The sequence below is a fragment of the Macrotis lagotis genome, chromosome X (assembly GCF_037893015.1).
Source record: "Macrotis lagotis isolate mMagLag1 chromosome X, bilby.v1.9.chrom.fasta, whole genome shotgun sequence".
Lineage (NCBI taxonomy): Eukaryota > Metazoa > Chordata > Mammalia > Peramelemorphia > Peramelidae > Macrotis > Macrotis lagotis.
Window position 1 is genome coordinate 646508628 of NC_133666.1, and position 23617 is coordinate 646532244.

General features: G+C 39.9%; 1 protein-coding gene across 2 annotated transcripts in view; it reads right to left on the bottom strand.

Annotated features, from left to right (window-relative positions):
* The window catches only part of TMPRSS9 (transmembrane serine protease 9), a 100021-nt gene that overhangs the window by 25009 nt on the left and 51395 nt on the right, over positions 1–23617 (bottom strand). For both annotated transcript variants that reach the window (XM_074204612.1, XM_074204613.1), the window contains exons 2-10: positions 20619–20798; positions 18566–18693; positions 11317–11384; positions 11010–11185; positions 10484–10525; positions 9594–9707; positions 5575–5746; positions 2515–2789; positions 2270–2406 (exon numbers count right to left, since the gene is read on the bottom strand). In XM_074204612.1, the coding sequence (XP_074060713.1) occupies positions 2270–2406; positions 2515–2789; positions 5575–5746; positions 9594–9707; positions 10484–10525; positions 11010–11185; positions 11317–11384; positions 18566–18693; positions 20619–20775 (1269 nt within the window). In that variant the 5' untranslated portion in view covers positions 20776–20798. The remainder of the gene's footprint in view (positions 1–2269; positions 2407–2514; positions 2790–5574; positions 5747–9593; positions 9708–10483; positions 10526–11009; positions 11186–11316; positions 11385–18565; positions 18694–20618; positions 20799–23617) is intronic.

Below are 23617 nucleotides of genomic sequence, written 5' to 3' on the forward strand. Positions count from 1 at the left end.
TATATGAGGAAAAGGGAGGAGGCCAGTTTGACTGTCAAGAGTAAGAGTGAAGAGGAGTATTGTGTAATAAGAATGGAAAGCCAGGTTAGGACCAAGTTATGAAAAACTTTAAATGACAAATAAAGGAATTAATGTTTGATCCTAGAGATAGAATTCAGTAAACTGGAGTTTATTGAACAGGGGAATGTCATAGCCAGACCTGCAGTTTAGTAAGATCACAGTGAAAACTGAGTGGTGGATGGATTAATGGGAAGACAGACTTGAGGCAAGTGGACCAATCGTCAGGCTATAGCAATAGTCTGTGCATGAGGTGATGAAAACCAGTACTAAAGTACTAAGCAGTTGCAATGTTAGAAGAAGAGCCAAGAGTCTATGAGTCATGTTAAAAAGGAAAAGACAGGTTTTGGCAACTGAGTGCTTCTAGGAGAGGACAGTGGGAGTGAAAAGTTAAAGATGGTTCCTAGGTTGACCTAGCTCATGAGCTTGGGAGACTCAAGTGGTTGAATGGTGATACCCCCAACAATAGTAGGGATGTTGGCAACAGGGGAGAATTTTGGAGGAAAGCTAATGAGTTCCATTTTAGGCATGTTTACTGCAAGTTGTCTACTAGAAACAGCAACATTGTGTGATGATCAACCTTCTTCTTAGCAGTATAGTGATTTAAGACAAATCCAAAAGACTAAAGATGGAAAATTCCATCCACACCCAAAGCACAATGGAGCCTGAATGCCCCTACCCTGTCCTGCTCCCAGATAACTCTTTAAAGCTTTAAATTAGAGATTAGTTGCCTGTCTGTTTTGGTGGAGGAAATTTTCACAAGAGAAGTGTGTTAATCAATGAAGTTAAGTCCCAGACCAATTTTTGTTTAAAACATAACTTCTGATTTTCATACTTCTCTACAGATTTCAAAACACTTTCCTTAAAAAAATATTCCTCTGAGGTCAATATTACAGATGTTGATACTGAAGAGGATACTGAAGTTAGAGGAGATATAATCTGACCAAGGGCACTCAGAGCCAAGACACAAACCCAGATCTTTGGAAAACCTTCCAAGTCTGTTTCTATTACACCATGATGCTTTTCAAAGCAGATCCATTAGGCATTTCATTAGGCCTAACACAGAGTGTACTGGTGCAACTTAGTGATCGGGGGTGTTCATAGAATCAGAAAAACCTTCAGTTTAAATCTGGCCTCAAACATTTACTAACTGTGTGATCCTGGGCAAACCATTTAACCACCATCTACTTACTCTCAGTTTTCTTATCTGAAAAATTAGGATAATAAATAGTACTTCCCCCCCCCCCCCCCCAGTGTGAAGATCTAATGAGTTAATCTATGGAAAGAAGATGTTTGCTTTCTTAAAAGCTCTATCAGTTTTTCTCATCTGTAACATGGGGATAATAGCACAATCAAGTCAACCAACATTTATTAAGGACCTACTATTGAGCATAGATGGTTCAGTGGCTAGAGCATGGGACCTGGAGTCAGGAAGACCCGAGTTCAAATTCAGTCTGGAATACTTCCTACCTTGGGTAATTAAGTTCTGTTTGCCTTAATCTCCAGGAGAAGGAAATGGTGAACCAGAAGAACCCCAAGTTTCTTGCTAAGACAACCTCAAGGACAGTATTGGTATCCAAGGGGCCATGAAGAATTGAACCTGACTCAGCAACAACAATATCAAGCTAAGTGCTGGAGATAAAAATAATGATGTAACATCAAGTGACATAACATGGGAAGTACTTTGCAAACCTTAAACTGCTGGGGAAAAGTTATTGTTAATTAGGCAACTAGTGTGGCATGGAAGATCAAATGCGGCTTATACTGTGGGCTCCTTGAGCATAGCACTGTCTCTTGCTTCTTTCTGTAAAGCCAGAACTTAGCACAATGTCTGGCAAATAGTAGGTACTTCATCAATGTTCTTTGATGGACTGAGTGACTGGTAGAGAGAGGCTCACACACCAGCTACTGACTTGTAAAGGTAGCAGGTGGTTTATTTTTTTATTTTATTTTTTTTAGGTTTTTGTAAGGCAAATGGGGGTTAAGTGGTTTGCCCAAGGCCACACAGCTAGGTAATTATTAAGTGTCTGAGACCGGATTTGAACTTAGGTACTCCTGACTCCAGGGCCAGCGCTTTATCCACTGCGCCACCTAGCCACCCCTAGCAGGTAGTTTATAGAAGTCACTAGTCTATCACTTGGGATTGGTTTAGGCAAGTCCCTGACCTCCAATAAGGAGGGAGGTGCACCGTACCCAGAGGCTGGCACCTCACCTGGCAGGAATCCACCTTCCCGTCCAGGTAGCCAGCACACACCATCCGGTCTGTGAGTGAGTTGCTGTAGAGACTTGCACATAGTGTCTGGTCTAGGAGTTCCACGGTTGCCTTCTGAAGGACCTCAGGTTTCACCACTAAGGAGGAAAGAGAAAGCAGACAAATGGTCTCAGGAATACTCTCCCAACCTCATTTGGCCTTCTCTTTGGGCTCAGAGTTTTTTAGTCATTCCCAGTAGTCCTTACAGAAGTCCTCCTTAAGGTAGCCCCAACCGGAGATAAGGCATTTCTTCCTGGGTGGGAAGATGTGAGTGGCAGAGGGGAGGCACACTGGCTGGATGTGACTGGTAAAAGGTAAGGGGTTGCCCAGCTCTAGGACGGCCACATCGAAGTCTGCAGTGTCTGAGTTGTAGAAAGGGTGCTTGATGATCTGGGCGATTCGGGCCTTCACAGTGCCACTGTCAGAACCGCTGAGAAAGGTTGTACCAGCATAGGCCATCCAGACTGTGGGGTCCTGGAATCTAGGGAAGTAAACCACCAATCAGACTTCCTTCAGGTCATCCCTCTGGCTACTTCTATCACTCTACAGTTTTTGAGAAATGCCCTTCTAAGATTTGGAATTATTCCCCCAAAGCTTTTACACTATGCTTACTCTCTTACTCTAGGCCTAAACCCACAAAAAGATAAAAAAAGAGGAAAGGGACCCATGTGTACAAAAATATTTATAGCAGCTCTTTTTGTTATAGCAAAGAAATAGAAACCATAGGTATTTCTCAAGTGGGGAATGTCTCATCTTGTTAGGATACATGTATGTAATGGAATAATTTTGTGCTGTAAGAAATCTGAGAAGACTTGTATGAACTGATGCAAAGTGAAGTAAACAAAACCAAGAGAACAATTTATACAATAGCAACAACATTGTAAAGATAACTCTGAGAGATTGATCTTCACCTGGGCATTCAATTTGATTCTCAGATTCACTCAAAGCCTTCAGTCTCTATTCTTCCTAGAAGAATTTTATTTGTCAAATCCAACATTTTTAAATTGTTGGAAAAAGTTTCAATGAAATGAAAGTGATTTTTTTCAAGGGAGTGATATAGAGATGTTGATGAAAAATATAGTTTTAGTTATTTTCAGTCTTGCCAAAATCTTTGTGGTTCCATTTGGAGTATTCTTGGCAGATACTGGAGTGTTTTGCAATTTCCTTCTCCAGGGAGTAAGGTGAATAGAGGTTAAATGCTCAAGGTCCAACAGCTAGTAAGTGTCTGAGGCTGGATTTGAATTTGGGAAAATGAGTCTTCCTGACTCCGGGCCTGGTACTATATCTGCTGCACTACCTCGCATTTTTATGTCTTACCTAATATTTATAGTCAGAGTTCTGTGAACAGGGTTATTTCTATTCTTCTATCTTTTAAGGAATCTTGAATGATTTTGATGAATGGAAGCAAAATGCCTTGTTGGAGGGAATCTTCTAAAGTTCTGTTATTCTTCTAAATCAAAAGCTTTTTCCTTAATCAGTGAACAGTACCTTGCCTTTCTTATTCAGTTGAAAAATGTCAAAGTGATTGTAAAATATCCCTTGTGAAAACCCATTTCTTACATCAAGGAAGTCCTTAATTTGTGTGTAGACAAGTATAGACAATATATTTTTTCAAAATCTTTATGAGTAACTGTTGGTGTTGTATCAGCTGTAGGATATTAATAAGGTTCAAGACTTTCTTCAGTGTCTTTGATATCTTCCCCTCCTGCCTTGTGAATTGGTCTATCAGTGCCCTCACAATTGCACTTCCTCCAGCATGGATGGCTCTCTTCGTAAACTTTGTACAATCTGGCTGCTTCTCCTATCTTTGTTCTGTTTATTGTTATTTCTACTTTCTCCATAAGTGTGTCTAGGACTGTAATGTTAGAATTCAAATGTAGTGGCTCACCACTAAATAGACTGTTATAAAAAATTTTTGCAGATCTTTTCCATTTTCCTTTTGTATGTTGTTATTTTCATTCTAATATGGGGAGGCTAGGTGGCACAGTGGATAGAGCACCAGCCCTGGAGTCAGGAGTACCTGGGTTCAAATCTGGTCTCAGACACTTAATAATGACCTAGCTGTGTGGCCTTGGGCAAGCCACTTAACCCCATTTGCCTTGGAAAAAAACCTAAAAAAAATATATAAAAATATATATAAAGTTATTTTCATTCTTGTATGCTCTTAGAATGTTTAGTTGAATCTCTTGGCAAGACAATGGTCTTGGCAAGACCCTTTAAACAAATTTTCACCTTGTTTTGCCTTAAAAACATAGAGAAGCAGGGGAGAGAATAATAATAATAATAATAATAATAATGATAATAATAGTAATATTTATAATAGCTATCATTTACATTGCTTATAGATTTACAGAATACTTTAAGATTTGCAGTCACAATCACCCCTGAGATAGGAATTATAAGCATTATAATGCTTCTGAAATGAGGAAACAGAGAGGCATAATATTAATAGTATAAACAAGACTAATGATGATTACAATGCACATTTCCATGGTGCTTTAAGGTATATAAAACACTTTGAGGTAGGCAATAAAAGTATTGATATCCTCCTATACTATTGTGAGCTTCTTAAAAGTAGAAATTATGTCTTGTCTAAATCTTTTATTTTTTCCCATTACTTCGCACATTACTCTGCACACAGCAGGCACTTAGTAAATATTTATTGAATTTGTATCCCTATTTTTATAGATGAGAAATAGTCAGAGAGGTTAAGACTTGCCTTTGGTCCCACAGCTAAGAAGTGTAGGAGTCAAAACTCAAACTCAGGTCTTCTGCATCTAGAATCAAATTAATTCCTATTATACCATACTACCTCTCTAGGTCTCACACATGTTGCAAATATGGAAACCAAAGTCAAAGCCTGTTGAAATTCTATGTAGCATTCTATCTCCTATACTGCATTACAGAAGTCATATATCACAGACTTATACACTGTAAGGTAAAACAATAAATACAGTATTCATAGAGTTAATGGTAGAAGGGTCTATAGATATCATCTAGTTCAAGAATCCCATTTTATAGATGAGGAAATTGAGGTGAAGGTCACCTAGCTAGAAATATAGCCATTAGAATCTGAACCTCTATCTCCTGACTACAAATTCAATGCTCCTTTCTCAAATTCACCCCTCCTTCCTTTATCACACCTTAATTCAACATGGTAGACAGTTTTTTTTTTCCCAGTTTGTCGTTGGTGGGAAGTGGTGGCTATTCTGGGCCCATTTTGAGAGGTGGATGGATGAGGAACTGGTGATAATTAGGGAACTTACTCGTTGAAGCAATGAGCTGCAGAAACCAGCCATTTGGCACTGAGGATAGCTGCCCCGCAGAAGTGTTCATTGTTTTCTCGAAGGCTGACTTGCCATGGAAATTCCCCTCTGGCAGCCTCCATTCCTCCTACAATCCTGTTGGCTGATTTCAAGGCAGGTCGGCTTCCACAATCTGAAAGAGATGAGACCTTGGACTATTAGCACCAGGAGCCTAATAAGCTCTTACTGAGAAGACCCTTTAAAATCCAAAATTTGGAAGGAACCTTAGAGGTCATGTGGTACAAGCCATCTTTGAGAAGGAAATCAACTGGGGCAGTTAGGTGGTTCAGTGTATAGAGCACCAGCCCTAGAATTAGGAGTGCCTGAGTTCCAATGTGACCTCAGATACTTAATTACCCAGCTGTATGACCTTGGGCAAGTCACTGAACCTCATTGCATAGCCAAAACAAAACAAAAAACAAACTAAAGACTCATATGGAATGAAAAGGAATCAACCTTTCCAAATCCAACTTCTGTGTGAAGAACTCTATTTCTTGCTATTACCATGATTCATGTATTTCTTGCAGTTCCCAGGTCTTTTCCAACTGAACTCTCATCTAGCCATACTATCCCCATCCTATACCTGTACTGATTTTTTGATCCCAAATATAAGACTTAACATTTACTCCTATTAAATTCCATCTTATTATAATTAATTCTTCATTCTGGTCTGTTGATACTAAGGTACTAAGTCTGATAATTCAGTGTACTAGCTACATTAATTCAATAAATATTTCAACAATTTTGTTGTTGTAGTTCTGTCATATTCAGTGATGTTCATCTCTTTGTGACCCTATTTGGAGTTTTCTTGGCAGAGATACTAGATAGGTTTGCCATTTCCTTCTCTAGTTCATTTTACAGATGAGGAAATGATTACCCAGGATCACGTAGTTAATAAGTGTCTGAGGTCTGACATCGACCCATAAATTCTTTGAAGCATTGTTCACCCACTTCAAAGTCCACTCAAATGTGCTAATAATTGAACCATGTCTCTCTATCTTGAAAGTCACATCCATGAGATTCACATAATCACAAAAGGATAGAACAAGAAAGGAACTTGTTCATCCAAGTCCTGTCCACACCTCGAAAAGAATCCCCATGACTGCATATTAGAGAAATGATCATCCAACCTCTATATGAAAACCTTTGAAGAGGGGAAATCTACTCTCTCCAAGGCAGCCCATTTCTCCTTTGGATAGCTCTAAGTGTTAGGGAATTTTTCCTGAGCTCCCACCTAGATCGACCTCTTTTCAACTTCCACCCAGTTTTCCTTGTTCTGCCCCCTGGGCAGATTTGGCCCAAACAGGACAAATCTAATCCCTCTTCCATGAGAGCTCTTCCAATTTGACTACTCTGGTTGTATATTTACTTGTGTTCTCTCTTCTCTGGGGTAAATATCCATTATTTCTTTATCAAAGCTTCACATGACACAGATTCCTGGCCCTTTGGTATCCTGGTTGCCCCTCTCTGGACAATCTTTAGTTTTATCAATATCCCTCCTAGACAGTGTCACCCAAAGCTGAGCACAAATATGAAGCAGGGTGGATAAGTATGAAAAACACAGAATTTAGAGACAAAAGACCTGGATTTGAATCTGTTCACTTACTATCTATGTGAAGTTGAGAAGTAGAATAGATTAAAGTGGGGCTGTTGCCTCATTATTTTTTAAGTTTTACCTCTCAAAGTAGCATTCTTTTTTTGTTCTTTTGTTTGTTTTTGGCTGCCATATCACACTGTTGATGCCTATCAAGCCTGTGGTCTACCAAAACTCCTAGATATTTTTCAGACCAATTGTTCTCTAATTATACCTCCTCCATCTTGTACTTTTTTTTTTAGGTTTTTGCAAGGCAATGGGGTTAAGTGGCTTGCCCAAGGCCACACAGCTAGGTAATTATTAAGTGTCTGAGGCTGGATTTGAACTCAGGGACTCCTGACTCCAGGGCTGGTGCTTTATCCACTGCACCACCCTAGCTGCCCCCCATCTTGTACTTCTGAAATCTATTTTTTTAAAGTCAAGCATGAATTTTTTCTTTATTACATTTCATCAAGATAAACATCAGAACCTTTTACATAAAACTGATGGCCAAATATATGAATACTACCTCCTACTAGACTCTTTGCCTCAAACATGTCTCTACCTCTATCCTCATTTCATTAGCCCCTGATTTCAGAGAGAGAAGAGCCCTTCCTCCCTAATACTAATTTTGCTCATATGTTTTAGCTCCCATTCCTTCCTATTTCCTAAGAAACTGAGCTCTCATACTAATCTCTTCTCTCTTAATTATCCCAAATTCTCTGCATTTCCAGGAAGGCCTTGACTTTCATGAAAAACTTGATCATAACCCTGGAATACATTTTTCCTTCTTTTTCACTGGTGAGCTCCCAAAGAAAGAAACAAAGCTTCATGCTTCTTTATCTCACTATTGCATTTGACACTACTGATAAGTCAACATATGAAAGACTTGTGATTTTACCAGTGTGCGAACTCTCAGTGTGAGAACTCCCTTCCCTGACATGGATCACAGCCCAAGGGGGTCTTGAAGCTTAGAGAAGTTATATAAACAAGGTTCTCACAGTTATTGCTGGATTTGGGATTGGAACTCAGTTCTTCCTGACACTCCACGATTCCACACTGGTGCGCTATGCTTCTATGAGATTACATTTTAATAGTCTCTGTCACTTCTATAGTGCTTTGCTCCTAAATACCCTGTGAGATAGGTATTATTATTCCCTTTGTACAGATGAAGAGACTGAGGCAGGGTGTATTGGTGTAAGAAGCACAGCATTTGAAGTCAGAAACCTGGATTTGAATTTCAGTTCTGCCACTTACTATCCTGTGTTGTGTGACCTTAGCCAAGTTTCCTCAACACTTTGACCTCACTTTTCTCATCTGGAAAATAAATTACATTTATTATTAACTATATTGTTATACAACATCTATTTATAAATTTACACACTTGCATTTAGCTATTTTATATTTATTAACTGTATATTTCTATGCAACATCTATTTATAAATTTATATGCTTGTATTTACCTACTTTGTATTTATTAACTACATTTTTATATTTATAAATTAATATACTTAGTATATAAGATTCTTAGTACTATTTTAGTACTTAGTACTTAGTACTATTTTAGGTTCGAACAGCTTAAAACTACATTAAGACTATTGGAACACCCTGACTTTGGTATTTGTTTCTATTTTTCCAGTTACATGTTATATCTCCCATCTTTGAGAGCAGAGATTATTTCCTTTTTGTCCTGTCTTTATCTTCTCAACACCTGTCTGTCATGTGCCGAATAGATGCTGACTAAAGTCCCTTTCAGCTCCGATACTTTGATCCTCTGAAGGACCTCTCCCAACTCATTCAGCTACCGGGTGACAGAGGCCAGTATTCTGGCCTCACCAAGTGTAGGCACCATGAATAAAGGTCTGGATCTAGAGTCAGGAAGGCCTAATTCAATTTTATCTCAGACACTTGTGTCTGGGCAAACCATTTAACCTCTTTTGACCTTAGATTTCTCACCTATAAAATGAGGATAATAATGGCCCCTACCTCCAAAGGTTATTGTGTGGCTCAAATGACATAACGTTTGCTAGTGTTTTGCAATAATTACAATGGGATGTTACCTATTATTATTGTTGCTATAATTTTTACTATAATATTTCCCAAGACTAAAGTTGACTTCTCTCTTTCCTCTTGCTGTATACTCCAGCTCCAAACATCAGTTTTATGCATTTGATTGTGATATCTAGACACCTGGACTTGACCTGAGCTTCAATCCTCTAGCTCCCCATGTCCTCACTATTTCTCAAAGAGTCAAGTTGGCCCCATCCCTGTCCCAGACTAGGATGTCTGGGGATGGGACAAGGGGAAGAAAGAGGACCCAGCAAATTTACCAAAAGAAGTACTGAATGTGTGGCCCCCTCCCCTGCTCAGACCCCTGTCAAAGAAAAAGATGGTGGGATTGACTGACCACAGTGGGCTTCATCAGAACCGTCATAGCAGTCCACTTTGCCATCGCATTCTGGGTTCACTTTGGATACACACTGGTTACTCTGGCAGGCAAATGCATTCCCTGGACATCGCCCTGGGGACAGAAAAGAACTCAATCACCACATTTTTAACTCGGAGAAGAGCTGACCAAGGGTGAGCCGGGGTAGCCAAAAGCCATACTCAGATATTTGCAGGGTTTTCATACAGATGAATTTCTGCCAGGTCCCACAGAAGTGGAAACAATGGGTAGAATTTGTAGAAGGCAAATATCTGGAGGTGGGGGGGGGGGGAGCCAAACTTAAAAATTAGAGCTATCCAAAATAGAAATAGTCTTCTGGGGAGGAAGAAGTTCCTCTTCACCAGAATTTTCAAGGAAAGGCTACAGAACAATTTTGGGGCCATACTGTAGAGACAATTACAGTGGACACTTCATAAGACCAGGTGGTGCAGTGGATAGAGGACTGGGCTTGAAATCTGGTAGACCTGAGTTCAAATCCAGCTTTAGACTTTACTAGCTATATGGCCCTGGGTAAGTCATATCTAACTTTTGTCTGCTTTAGTTTCTTCATCTGTAAAAATGGGGATTAGGGTAGATGGGTGAGCCAGTGAATAGAGTATTGGGCCTGAAGTCAGGAACGCTCATCTTCTTGAGTTCACATCTGTCCTCAGACACTTATTAGTTGCAAACCCTCCCAGTGCATTTGCCAAGAAAGCCTCAAAGGGGAGTCATGAAGAATTGGACATGACAAAAACAACAATGAGTTTAATTTGCTCATTTGAAGAGCAACTTGGAAGAAGAAATGGAAAACCATGGAAAATGAACAAAGAGAAACAGAGCCAAGAACTCTTACCCAAATCAAAGAGGCCCACCTGACTTCAGATCGATTTCTCTGGCCGGTAGCTCCTTGTTCCCTGCAATGATAAGGAGAGGTCAGAAAACCAAAGTCAAGAGCTATAAAATTCACTGTGGCATTGTGATGCAGGTGTACGATTTTGGAAAGAATAGAGGTGGAAGGAAGACTTTAGGGAAGAAAAAATAGAAATTTAGGAACATAATGGGAGATTTTGGAACATTTATAAGTGGTACTTAAAAATATGGCTGCAATCAAATACACCAGGCCTAGAAAAGCACCATAGCAATTCAGTCATCTTTTAGCATAGAGAGCTTCCTTTGCATATGTGAAAGCTTTTATCTCATTTTTTCGCAAAGAGGGAGGATATGATTTTAAGAGTGAAATTAAGGACAATCTTTTTGTAAAATCAGAAAACTGCTGCTTCCTCTTTTCACTACAAGTTTCACTTGAAAATAAAACAGCACAAAGTTCTTAAAACTGCTCTCACTTCTGAAGCTTTCCTTGGGCCTGTGGCCTTCCTGATCCAGGCTACCAGGGCTCACCTGTGAGTGCAGCAGAATAAATGGTCCCATAGGTGGGTAGGGGGATGCTGTGCTCCCGGAACCTCATGGTCAGACCTTGCCGGAGCATTTCCTCCTCCAATCCAGAGGTCAGAGACCAGAGTGCTTGAGACACAAAGTGTAGACGGAAATGGACCAGGACACTTGAGTTCCCATCCCTAAAATTAGAGAAGAAGCAGCAGAAACACACAGAAGCAGACATTGCCAAGTCTCCATGTGCCTTTTTTTCTGACTATTATCTACGCCAGAGGAGAATAGAAGTGGGAGTGGGGGTTTATGGGGAACTCACCTATAACTCAGCACAGTGCAGCCAACACAGCTTTCCTCTAACTTTGTCTTCTGAAAGCTACTTACAAACTAAAAAAAGGAAAAAATGGGGAGATTGTAAGGATGGTCTCGCCTTCATTTGACTTGTTCTATTTCACCTTTGCTCCTGCAGCAGGGGCAACACCCCTGATGAATATAGTCTCCAGAAGGGGTACTGGGGAGATTTTCCTGCTTCTTTTGAAAGTTTGGGGAATGGAATATATCATTCTTAGATCACCATTTTCTTCTAGAGTCTTCAAATATTAGAACATAGCATAGAAGAAGAGATGCTATCGAGTCCAGACTATTTCAGCTTATAGATGAGAAAAATGATTTGCTTTAAATACATGATAGGGTCACAGCCAGGACCAGAGTTGAGGTCTCTTGGTTCCCAGGCTGCCATTCTTTCTCCTTTATTTTGCTGCCTCCCAAATCAAATTACTCTTTGCCCTTAAAAAAATAGGGAAAAACCTTTCCCAGAGAATTGAATATAGAAAATAGAAAAGGAAGTAGGGTTCAAGATGATGTGTTCATTCCTGATCCAAAAAACTGTGAATGCTCAGAAGTGTTCCTATTTAGCATGAATGTGAATTCTAAGAATTCTTTGTAATTCTCTCTCTCTCTCTCTCTCTCTCTCTCTCTCTCTCTCTCTCTTTCTCATAAACTCTCTTTCACATACAAAATTCAGACTTACACTCATAACTTCACAACATGCATAACATAAACACATCTAGAGAACACATATAATAAAAATACACAAATACACGTTCTAGAATTGAAGGAAATCCATAGTCCTAGATCTAATAATAGAGGAAATCATTAAGTATAAGTTGCTTTTACACATTATATAGTTTTCAGACTTTCTTAATGTAGCAATCAGACGTATTAACTTTTTTCTCTCTAAAAAAATATTCTTTATCATAAGGGATGACTTTCTGGGAGAGATATGTGGGATACTATGGTGATATAAGAAGCTGAAAACATCTATTTAAAAAAGTACCTCAAGACACTTGGATTTTGTACTCTAGTGAAAATGTACTTTAAAAGTCATGGTATCAGCACTGGGAGAGAGCAGTCCATGCAAGGTTTTTTGGCAACAGATTATTAACTTAGTTCTGTTTACTCCTGTTGTTTATCCATCTGGGGCTTATGGAGAACTAGACGGTTAGATGCTGAAATCATTGTGTTGAGGTCTTGAGGCATTGTAGAGAAGCTAGTATAAGGGTTAGAGTTGGAGATTGGGCTTTTAGGTTATTGCAGTAGCCTTCTGGATGGTCTTCCTGCCTTAACTCTTTGCCTACTCCGATGTATTCCCTAGCCAGTTGTAAAAGTGATCTTAAAATACAGATCTGACCATATTACTCCCCTATATAAACACCAGTGGCTCCCTATTATTTCAAGAATCAAATGTAAAAATCCTTTGGTCTTTAAAGACCGTTCAGAACATGGCTCCTTCCCAGTCTTCTTATACCTTATTTCTTTCCATGTCCTCAGTGATACTGATCTTGAAGTCCCTCACACAAGACCCTGATTTCCAGACTATTCATCGGCTGTCTCCCATACCTAGAATACTCTCCCTCCTCAACTTGGATTTCTTGAAGACTTGGCTCAAATCCCAACCTATGCAGATGACCATTCCCCATTGCCCCTCATTGCTACTGCCTCTGAGATTTCTTTTCATTTCTTCTATTTCTCCTCATCCCCATCTCCTATCTTCCTTCAAGTGTCAGCTCAAGCCCCATCTTCTACCAGGAGCTTCACCCAGTCCTCAATCTTAGTGCTTTCCTTCTGAGACCACTCCCAATTTATTTTATAGGTACAGCATCTTGTTTGTCCATAGTTACTTCTATGTTGTCTCCTTGTTAGACTGGCAGTTCCTTGAGGACAAGGAATAGGTTTATTTTTGTTTTTTGTTTTTAATTTGTATCTTTGTATCCCCTTGACTTATCACAGTAATCAATGCTGACTTCAATATTTCCTAATGTGTGACCCCAGGCAAACCACTTAAATCTCTGTGGGCCTCAACCTAAGAAAGGCAAAACTAATTTTTTAAAAAAAGAACTTTCTGCTCTTGAGTAACTAGGGTCTAGTTGCCAAATTCATTCACCTTTTCTCAGTCTTCATCCATTTTGACATCATTGTGGCATTTGATACTGGTAACCGTCTTGCCCCTTGACTACTCTCTTCTCTTTGGATTTTACTGGCCTGTTTAAACTCCCTTGGTTCTCCTCCTACCTCTGACTGCTCCTTCCCAAGTTTTCTTTGCTCAAGCCTTATAAAGTCCAGCCTCCTCATCAGTGTTATACGCCAAGGTTCTGCCTTGGACTTTCTTTTTTCTCTCTTCAAACTCTCAATGTCCTCTTCAGCTCCCAAAAGTTTGTTGTTATTCATCCTTACTTCTCAAAGAGGACCAAAGATAATATCAAGGTAATGTTTTGATTTGTGCTTGAATTGTATTTAAATAAGACAGAGCTGCACAAAGTTATCAGCCTCAATTCTTCCTCCAGTCATTAGAGCTTAGTAGCAGGACTAAGGTCAAGATGACTGGCTCAAAGGTTCAAATATCTTCTCTATGTAGATGACTCCCAGATCTACAAACCTTCTCCTAACCTTTCTCCTGAGCTCTAATCCTATTAAACATCTCCAAATGGATATCCCAGTGGCAACTCAAAGGCATTATGTCCAAAGCAAAATTCATTCTCCCATCACCACCCTCTCTACCTCCCATGCCAAATCCTGCCTTTTCTCAACTTTTCATTTATGATTGAGGTCATCACCTTAATCTTTCACTCCTCAGACTCATTCATCCCACACACCCAAACAGTAGCCAAGTTTTGTTGGTATTAGCTCAAAGACTCTGCTTACTTGGGTCTCCTTCTCTTTACTCACACAGTAGTCAACCTAGCTCAGTCCTTTCCCATCTCTCCACTGGATTGTTGCAATGGCTTAATCCATCACCCCATCTTCATTCTTTCCAACTTTCCAACACAGGCTCTGCACAGCTGTCGAAGAAATACTCCAGAAGTACAGGTCAGACCATACTAATCTCCTGTTCAATGAGTCCTCTATTACTTCTAAGATCAAATCCAGACTTTCCTGTTTGGCATTTGAAGCCATTTACAACTTGGCTCTAATTTACCTTTTTAGCCTTGTTATGAACTATTGATTTATATTATATACTATTATGTATTATATATTACTTAGTTGTTATATACTATCTCCCCTTTCAGGAAACAGCCTGCCCAAATTGGCCTGCTTACTGTTCCTCATATATGCCTTCCCATCTTCCTTTCTACTTTCTTCCATGCCCAAAATATCTTTTCTTCTCACCACTTCCATTTAAAACCTTTAACTGCCTTCAAAGGTCAACTCAAGCACCCTCTCCTCCATAGGGTCTTTCCTGATCCTGTCAGCTGCTAGTGTTTTTTCTCTAAAAATGTTAATTTTTTTATATATTTATATGAGTATATGTTGTCTTGTCTAATAATGTAGATATCTAGAAGGTAGGGGCTGTTTTGCTTGTTCCTTGTAACATGATAGGGCTTGTCATATGATAGACCTTTCTCCTCACCCTACTCTGCGCTAAACTTGTCTCACCCTGAAGAAACCTCCACCCCGAGGCAACTCTCTCCTGACTAGTGATTGCTTATCCAACCACTTTTCAAGGACAGACCTCAATTATGCTTCAGTTCACTTTAGATTGGATTTTCCAGTCATCTCCCCTTTGCCTTTCACTTTTTTCTTTTTTTAATTCACCTTTATTATATTCATTTCTCCCCACCAAATACCCCCAATTATAGTAATTTCTTCTATTAGAATGAAAGCTCCCTAAAAGCAAACACGATTTTGTTTACTTAGAGAGTCCTAGGATACTGAGGGAAAAAATGACTTGTCTAGGGTCATGGGACAGGAGGTATCAGAAGCAAGACTTAAACCCAGATCCTGGTTCTAAGACCAATTCACTATCTACAAAACTATACTATCTCCCGGTGCCATTTTGGTATGCTTTCTTGATCTTTTCAATAGATGAAATGAGTCAAGGTAGAACCAGAATGGTTTTTCCAAGGCACTAGGAGTCTCAGAGCTGAGTGGAATCCAAGTTAGGCTATTTCCCTGAAGCCCAGATAGATAGGAAAGAGACTCAGGCCAGATGTAGGGATCCAGCCAAGGTCCTTCATCTCTAGTGCCACTCCTGTGCATATAAATACATGCAGAAGAACATTGGGAGGGACCCAGCATGCTGCAACAGGCTTAGAGGAAGGTGCCCAGGGTGAGCAGACTGAAGATTTTGCTATGTGAGGAGCAGGGATAGGGATGCTGAATGTTTAGTGTGGAGAAGAAAAGGCTTGGGAGAGATATTTAAGGCTTTCATAGCAATAAATAAAATTTGATTCTTCTCTCTACCTCTGGGCATCCCTGGCTTCTTTCTAGTCTCAAAGAAAATTCCACATTCTGTAAGAACCCTTTACCTGCCCTCCTTAAAAGACTTGTTCTTTTTTCTGAGTCTATCCTCAATTTATCCTGCATATATCTTTCTTGGACTTAGTCATTTATATATCTCTACCCCAACCCCTCATAGACTGTGAACTAATTGATTGAAGGGATATTTTTTTTTTTTTGCTTTTCTTTATTTCCTCAGTCCTTGGCAAAGTGCTTGGCAAATATGCTTAGCATATAGGAGACACTTAATTCATGCTTGGCTTGGCTTGACTTGGCACGTGGGTGAGATACAGATGCAGACTGCTTTACTGGGTACCAGAAAACAAGCCCAGTGGGTATGGGAAAGATAGAAGTCTAACCCTGGATGACTAAAAATTGGTGGTGCTTTTGATTGAAATGGGGAAGTTGGGAGGAGGGCTGTTTAGGGGGAAAGATAATGACTTCTATTTTGGTTCTATTGAGTTTGAGATACCTATGGGAAACCAGATGGAGATGTGGAGAGGCAGCTGAAGATTGGGAACTGGGACTCAGGGAAATAGCTGGAAATTTATATTTGTGACTTATCAGCATAGAACCTTTCCCCTCAGTCCCTACTCCTACTTCTACCCTGAGGGGAGTTAATTCATTCAGTTTTAGGAATCACCCAGGAGTAAAACTGCTTAGATTGGAGTGTGAATTGATACTAATGTCAACCTTCTATTTATAGTCAGTCTCAGACACTTCTCTTCCTTTCCATACTTCATTTAACTCTCCTTCCTTTCCCTGGCAGAAAAAGTCCCATTTTAGAGATGGGGAAACTGAGGGACAGAGAAATCAAGGGATCACAGAGTCAATAAATATTTGACAATAAAATTGAATGCAAGTCTTCATCTATCTCCAACCCTTTCTCCTATCTATGACATTACTATCATTGTATAGACTTTCCATTCTATTAAAAGCTACACTCAGTCACCCAGGGAAGAATAATCAAATCAATTTTACCATTGCTACTGGAATGGATATATCAGTGAAAGTGATGTTGACTTCACTCACAATTCCCCTGATTAGTCAGATAGGGTTCTTAACCAGGGAACTGTAAACTGGTTTTAAAAAGTATATTTTAATTAAATTGATTTTCTTTAACATGCAATACATTTTATTTTATGTATTTAAAGGCAGTATTTTGAGAAGAGGTCTATAGACTTCACCAGATGACCAGAGGGCTCCTAGGCACACTAAAGAACATGCTCTCTACTCTGGACTTAGATATATTATATCCCCTTAAGAGTTTATAAGGTCCTTGACAATAGAGTGAATCTCATTTTTGTATTTGAATCCACAGAACACTACATTGTGTCTAGCTTATACTTAAAAAATGTTTATTCATTGATTAATTGATCCACGGGAGCTGACAGGAAAAGGAAATTGAGAGAAAATTAGGGAGCCCTGGAGTATTCCCATACATAGAGTACATGACTTGGATGATGATCCTGCAAAGAAGATAGAGAAGGACTAGTCAGACATGGAGAGGAGAAACACAAAAGAAATATGTCAGTGGTTTCAAACTCATTAAGGTCACTAATACTAATTGCTAACATATGGTTTTGGTTTTTACCAACTTTGAGGTTGGTAAAACATATATTTTACATGTCTTATTTCACTTGATCCTCAAAACAAGCTTGTAAAATAGATATTATTAACTTCCTCATCTTATAAATGAAGAATCTGAGGCTCAAAAAGTTTAAAAATGACTTGCCTAGCTTTTCACAACTAAGTAAATATCTGAGGTAAGATTTGAACTCCTATCTTTTTTAAAAACCCTATTTTCATTTATTTTATTTAAAATTTCCTAATTATATGCAAAAATATTAGCATTCATTTTTAAAAAATTTGAGTTCTAAATGTTCTTCTTCCCCTCCCCAACCCCTTGAGAAAGCAAGCATATCAATTATGATATCAATTATGCATGTAAAATCATGTAAAACATATTTTCATATTAGTCATGTTGCAAAATAAAGGGAACTGTTCTCTTTCCTGTAAACAATTTATTGTAGCATTCTGGTTTTTATTTCCACTCTGCTATCTACTTCCATTTTATGGGAGAGTTAATCCCATTCATATTCACAGTTATGATTACTGTGTATTTCCCTCCATTTTATTTTATCCCCATTTATACTTTTTTCTATGCTTTTAACCTATCCTCTCCTCACTAGTGTTTTACTTTTGAACACCCTCTATGGTTCCATTCTATTAGTCCCTCCTTCCTTTTTTCTTTTCCCTTTTTCCTCCATCTTCCCTATATAATAAAATAAACAAACTGTTCTCTTTCTAAGCTTGGAGTTCTATTTAATACTATACTCAGCTGCCACATAAACAAAAGAAGAAGCATTGAGAAAATGGTATTGGATCTAGCTTCAAAGAAATCTTTGGTGACCTTGGAGAAAGGTCTTGCACTGGATGGTGGGAAGCTGACTCCAGATTTCAAGAATCATCCCCTTAAAAATGAGCAATGAAGGGGCAGCTAGGTGGCATAGTGGATAAAGCACCAGCCCTGGAGTCAGGAATACCTGGGTTCAAATCCGGTCTCAGACACTTAGTAATTACCTAGCTGTGTGGCCTTGGACAAGCCACTTAACCCCGTTTGCCTTGCAAAAAAAAAACAAAACCTAAAAAAAACGAGCAATGAGAAAGTCAAAGCAATGAATTTGGGCTGTGAAAAAAAAGAAAGATAGAAGATGTTCATTAAGAAAATGAGGATCTTGCCTTCCATTCAGCCATGGCTTATCTACCTTTGAGTGAAGGTTACAACTTACCAGCATTTCCAGAGCTGGGGTCAAAATTCGGTAATAGCTGGAGGTCTCTTGCTGCAGACTGCTGTCATAGAGAATTCCTTTCAGCTCAGCTGAGTGCTCAAAACTGATGTCCTGTGTGTAGAGGGAGGCTGTGGGCAGAGACCAGGGCCCCATGAGAAGTCTAACTTTATGAACTCATTGCTTGGCTAAGCCCCAGGACCCTGGGCCCAATTTCATGCTTGGTACAACTTATTTGCTTAATAATAATATACACAAGTTATTTTTATAAAACACTTTAATGTTTGCAAAGCCCTTTACCTAAAAAAAAAAAAGACTGGTCTTTCCAACAATCCTAGGAGACAGATATAGACATACTATTAAACCATTTTATAGATAAGGAAATGAAAATTCAGAAAATGATCATGATCTGGGAGTGGGTTCCTTGTTTCTTCAACTTCAAAAAAATCATAATGTCTCCCAAGCCTTAGACATCATCAGATTTCAATCTGAAGAAGACCTTAGAATTTTTATATTTGAATCCCTCATTTTACAGTTGAGGTAACTAGGCCCAGAACAGAGGATCCAGTGGTCCAGAGGATCACAGAGTTTTCGGACTACATTTTCTTTTTTTTCTTTTTTTTTTTTTTTAGGATTTTGCAAGGCCAATGGGGTTAAGTGGCTTGCCCAAGGCCACACAGCTAGGTAATTACTAAGTGTCGGAGGCCCAATTTGAACTCAGGTACTCCTGACTCCAGGGCCGGTGCTCTATCCACTGCCACCTAGCCACCCCAGGACTACATTTTTCAAAGGAGAAACTGAGGTTTAGAGATGAGAAGTGAATTTGTGGGAGAGGTGGTGTGAAAAAGGGAGAAAGACATGAATTTGAATCGTGGTTTCCCTACTCACTAATGTTTAACCCTAGGGGAGACCACATTCACTTATCTCTCAAAGCCTCCATTTCGTCATCCATAAAAAGGGGGTGATCATGCTCAGCACTACCAATCTCACAGGGTTGTTGTGAGGAAAATGCTTTGCAAACTGTAAAACATTTTTATGTATTAGTTATTATTATTATTTTTTTTAGGTTTTTGCAGGCAAATGGGGTTAAGTGGCTTGGCCAAGGCCACACAGCTAGGTAATTATTAAGTGTCTGAGATCGGATTTGAACTCAGGTACTCCTGACTCCAGGGCTGGTGCTCTATCCACTGCACCACCTAGCCACCCCACATATTAGCTATTGACAGCAGAGTCAGATCTTCTGTTTCCCAGGCTGAGAAACTATCCCCCGGACCACTCACATTTATTGAGCCCCAGCAAGTTTATGAGGAGACAGCTAGGTGGCTCAGTGGATAGAACTCTAGGTCTCTAGTTAGGAAGTCCTGAATTCAAATTTGACCTTAGATACTTAACTAACTGTATGACTTGAGGCAAGTCACTTAATCTCTGGCTTAATTCACTGGAGAAAGAAATAGCAAACCTCTCCAAAATCTTTGCCAAGAAAATCCTATACAGAATCACGGAAGAGTGAGACACAGCTGAATAAATGAACATCAACAACTGAGATTTATAAAGTACTTTTCTTATTACAGCCTTGTAAGATCAGGAGTAAATATATCAAGGTCCTGACATCTTTCTTTCTTTCTTTCTTTTTTTTTTTGCAAGGCAATGGGGTTAAGTGGCTTGCCCAAGGCCACACAGCTAGGTAATTATTAAGTGCCTGAGGTCGGATTTGAACCCAGGTACTCCTGACTCCAGGACGGGTGCTTTATCCACTACGCCACCTAGCTGCCCTGGTCCTGACATATTTCAACCTATAGATCCAAATCAACCTATTTCCAAACCAAGATTTCCCTGATCCTGATGTTCATCACTTTACCTACTGTACCACAATGTCCCATTTTAGAAATGGGGAAACTGAGGAACAGGAAAGTCAAGGGATTAACTTGAAGCAACAGAGCTAATAAGTATCTGAGGATAAATTCGAATGCAAGCCTTCATCCAATTCTGGCCCTCTCTCCAATCTATGACATTGCTATCATCATATTAAAACCTATTAAAATCCATACTCACTCACCCAGAAGGAGTCCTAAGAAAATGACAGCAATGGCACTGGCTAGGATGGTGGCTGCTGTCACTTTCCAGCAGGCCGTGTCTGCAGCCAGTTGTGCTTTTGTATTACTAGGTGTGGGATCCAAGTTGGTGACTGCTACTTCCATGGTGCTCCAAAGCATTCAGGGTCAGCCCAAGAGCCAGTCTGGGTGTGGACAGAAAAACAGAAAGTATAGGTGGATTAGATCATCAGAGAGATGCTCTTAGGGCCTCATCTGCAAAACAGCTAATAGAACTTGGTAGGAGTTAGTAGCTGCTGCAACCACTCTGACCGGCCTTTAGGAGGCAGTGATGTTTCAGCAGAGAGAAGAAACTGATGCCGACCGAAGGCCATGTGGGATGGCCAAGCAGCTGCTCCCATTTGCTGCTCTGGCGGGTTATGAGAAGAGCCATGAATAAATTGATGAGGAAAGAGATGTTCAAACCACTGAGGAGCCTGACCTATTTTGAGTTCCCATTCTACTTTCATTTATCAGACTTTTTTTGTCCTCTGTTCCTTCTCTCTCCTCTCTCATTGATCATTCAGTCATTTGGCAATTAGTAAGCCCCTACTATATTCTAACCACTGTGCTAAGTGCTGAGTGCTGAGGATAGGAAAAAGGGGGAGGGCGGCTAGGTGGCGTAGTGGATAAAGCACCGGTCCTGGAGTCAGGAGTACCTGGGTTCAAATCCAGTCTCAGACACTTAATAATTACCTAGCTGTGTGGCCTTGGGCAAGCCACTTAACCCCATTGCCTTGCAAAAAAAACCTAAAAAAGGGGGGGGATGCAAAACAACTATATACAGGAAGCACCGGCCCTGGAGTCAGGAGGATCTGAGTTCAAATGTGACACTTGATCTTGGGCAAATCACTTAACTCCATTGCGTCACCAAAAAACAAAATAGCAAAACAATTATGTTCAAATAAGCTATATATTGGGGAAAGTATAAATAATCCACAGAGGGAAGGCACTAGCATCAAGGGAGATCATGAAAGGCTTCTTATAAAAAGTGGAATTTTGACTGAGACTTGGGAGAAAACTAGGAGAGCACTGAAGTAGAGATGAGAAGAGAGGGGAGTCCCAGACAAGAGATGCCTGGAATCCAGGTAGAATGTCTTAAGTCTTAAGTCCCTGAATCCCAGAGTATATAAATGGGGCTAAGGTGTAAGAAGATGGGAAAGGTGTGGGTGAGCTGGGGAGGGGACATTAAGAAGGATTTTGAAAAGCAAACCAAAGATTATATATTTAGTCCTTAAGTAATGGGGAGCCCCAGAAGTTGTTGAATGGGAGTGTGATGACATGAGGAGGATGGACTGGAGTGGAGAGAGACTCAAGGGAGGCAGAACAACCAGTAGGCTTTTGCAATAGTACAGGTGATGAAAGCCTGTATCCCCAAGGTGGTAGCAGTGTCAGCAAAGAGTAGGGACGTATGCAAGGCATATAAGGAAGACAGAAACAAGATAAATTGTCAACCGATCAGATGTGGAGGGATGTGAGAGAAGGAGGAGTTGAGGATGATGCCTGGGTTGAGAGCTTGGATGACTGGAAAGGTGATGGTAACCTGGAGTGTGACAGGGAAGTTAGGAAAAGGGGAGGGTTTGGAGGCAAAGATGATAAATTCGGTTTTGGACATGCTAAGTTTAAGAAGACCATGGGACATCTAGTTGAAGATAACCAATCGGCAATTTGAGAAATGAGATTGCAGGTCAGGAGAGATATTAGGGCTAGACAAGTAGGTCTGAGAGTCACCAGCACAGAGATGATAATGGAAACTATGGGAACTTAGTGAAATCACCAAATGAAACAGTATAGAGGGAGAAGAGACAAAAAGGGCTCAGAATGGAACCTTGGGGCATTCCTACTGTGAGTAGGTAGGATAAAGGAAATGTGGGAAAAGATCTAGCAAAGGAGATGGCAGAACAGTCAGAAAGATAGAACACAGAGAGAGCAGTGTCACAGAAACCTAGAGGAAGAGAGTTTCAAGAAGAGGGTGATTCACAATGCCAAAGGCTGCAGAAATGAGATGTGAGAAAAGGCCACTGGAATTAGTAAAGAGCACATTGGCAACTTTAGAAAGAGCAGTTTCCTTTGAATGATAAGGTTGAAAGCCAGACTGTAGAGAGTTAAGAAAATGAGAAGAAAGGAAGGAGAGGCACTTATTAAAGATGATCTTCTCAAGAAGTTTGGTCTAAAAAGGAAGGGAGCTATGGGCTGATAGCTCTGCTGGGGGTGGGATGAGCCAGGGAAGATAGGACACGTCAAGTGGTGGTGGTGGATGTTTTTGGAGGATGGGGAAGACCTGGGCATGTTTATAGGAAGAAGAGAAGCAACTAGTAGACAGGAATTGGTTAAAGATGAGTGAAGATGATTTCTAGTTTCTGATCCTTAGCTGTTGGCGTACAGGGCTGTCCTGGTACATAGTTGAATGTAGAACTGAAAAGACAGTAGAATGTGAGAACTGGAAAGATCTCAGGGGGAGCATAGAGGAAAATATCATAGACCTTTAGATCAAGTCACCACTTCAACCCTCATCTGAAGCAAGGATCTGACCTTGGACAAGCCTCAGTTTCCTTGATTTCCCCTTAACCTCAGTTTCCTTATCTGTAAAATGAGGGAGTTGGATAAAAAAGGACTCTAACCTTCTAGGTCCAACATATGAACCATGAAGCTTCTGTTGAGTGGCCATCCTTTCACAAAACCTCGAGTTTAGGGGAACAATAACTGGTTTGTAACCTTAAAACAATGGATTTAGGGCTAGAACAGACATTAGAAATAAACTAGTCTAGCCATTTCTTTTGATGACTAAGAATATTGAAGCTGAGAAAAGCTCCATGAATTATCCAATGCCAAAAGCTAGGAAAGATAAGACTTGAATCCAGAATTCCTGATTCCTACTGTCCTGTCCTTTCTACTACACTGCCCTTTGCTACCTCCTATAGAATTTTAGAAATAAAAGAAACCTGAGAGATCTAAGGGAGTCTCC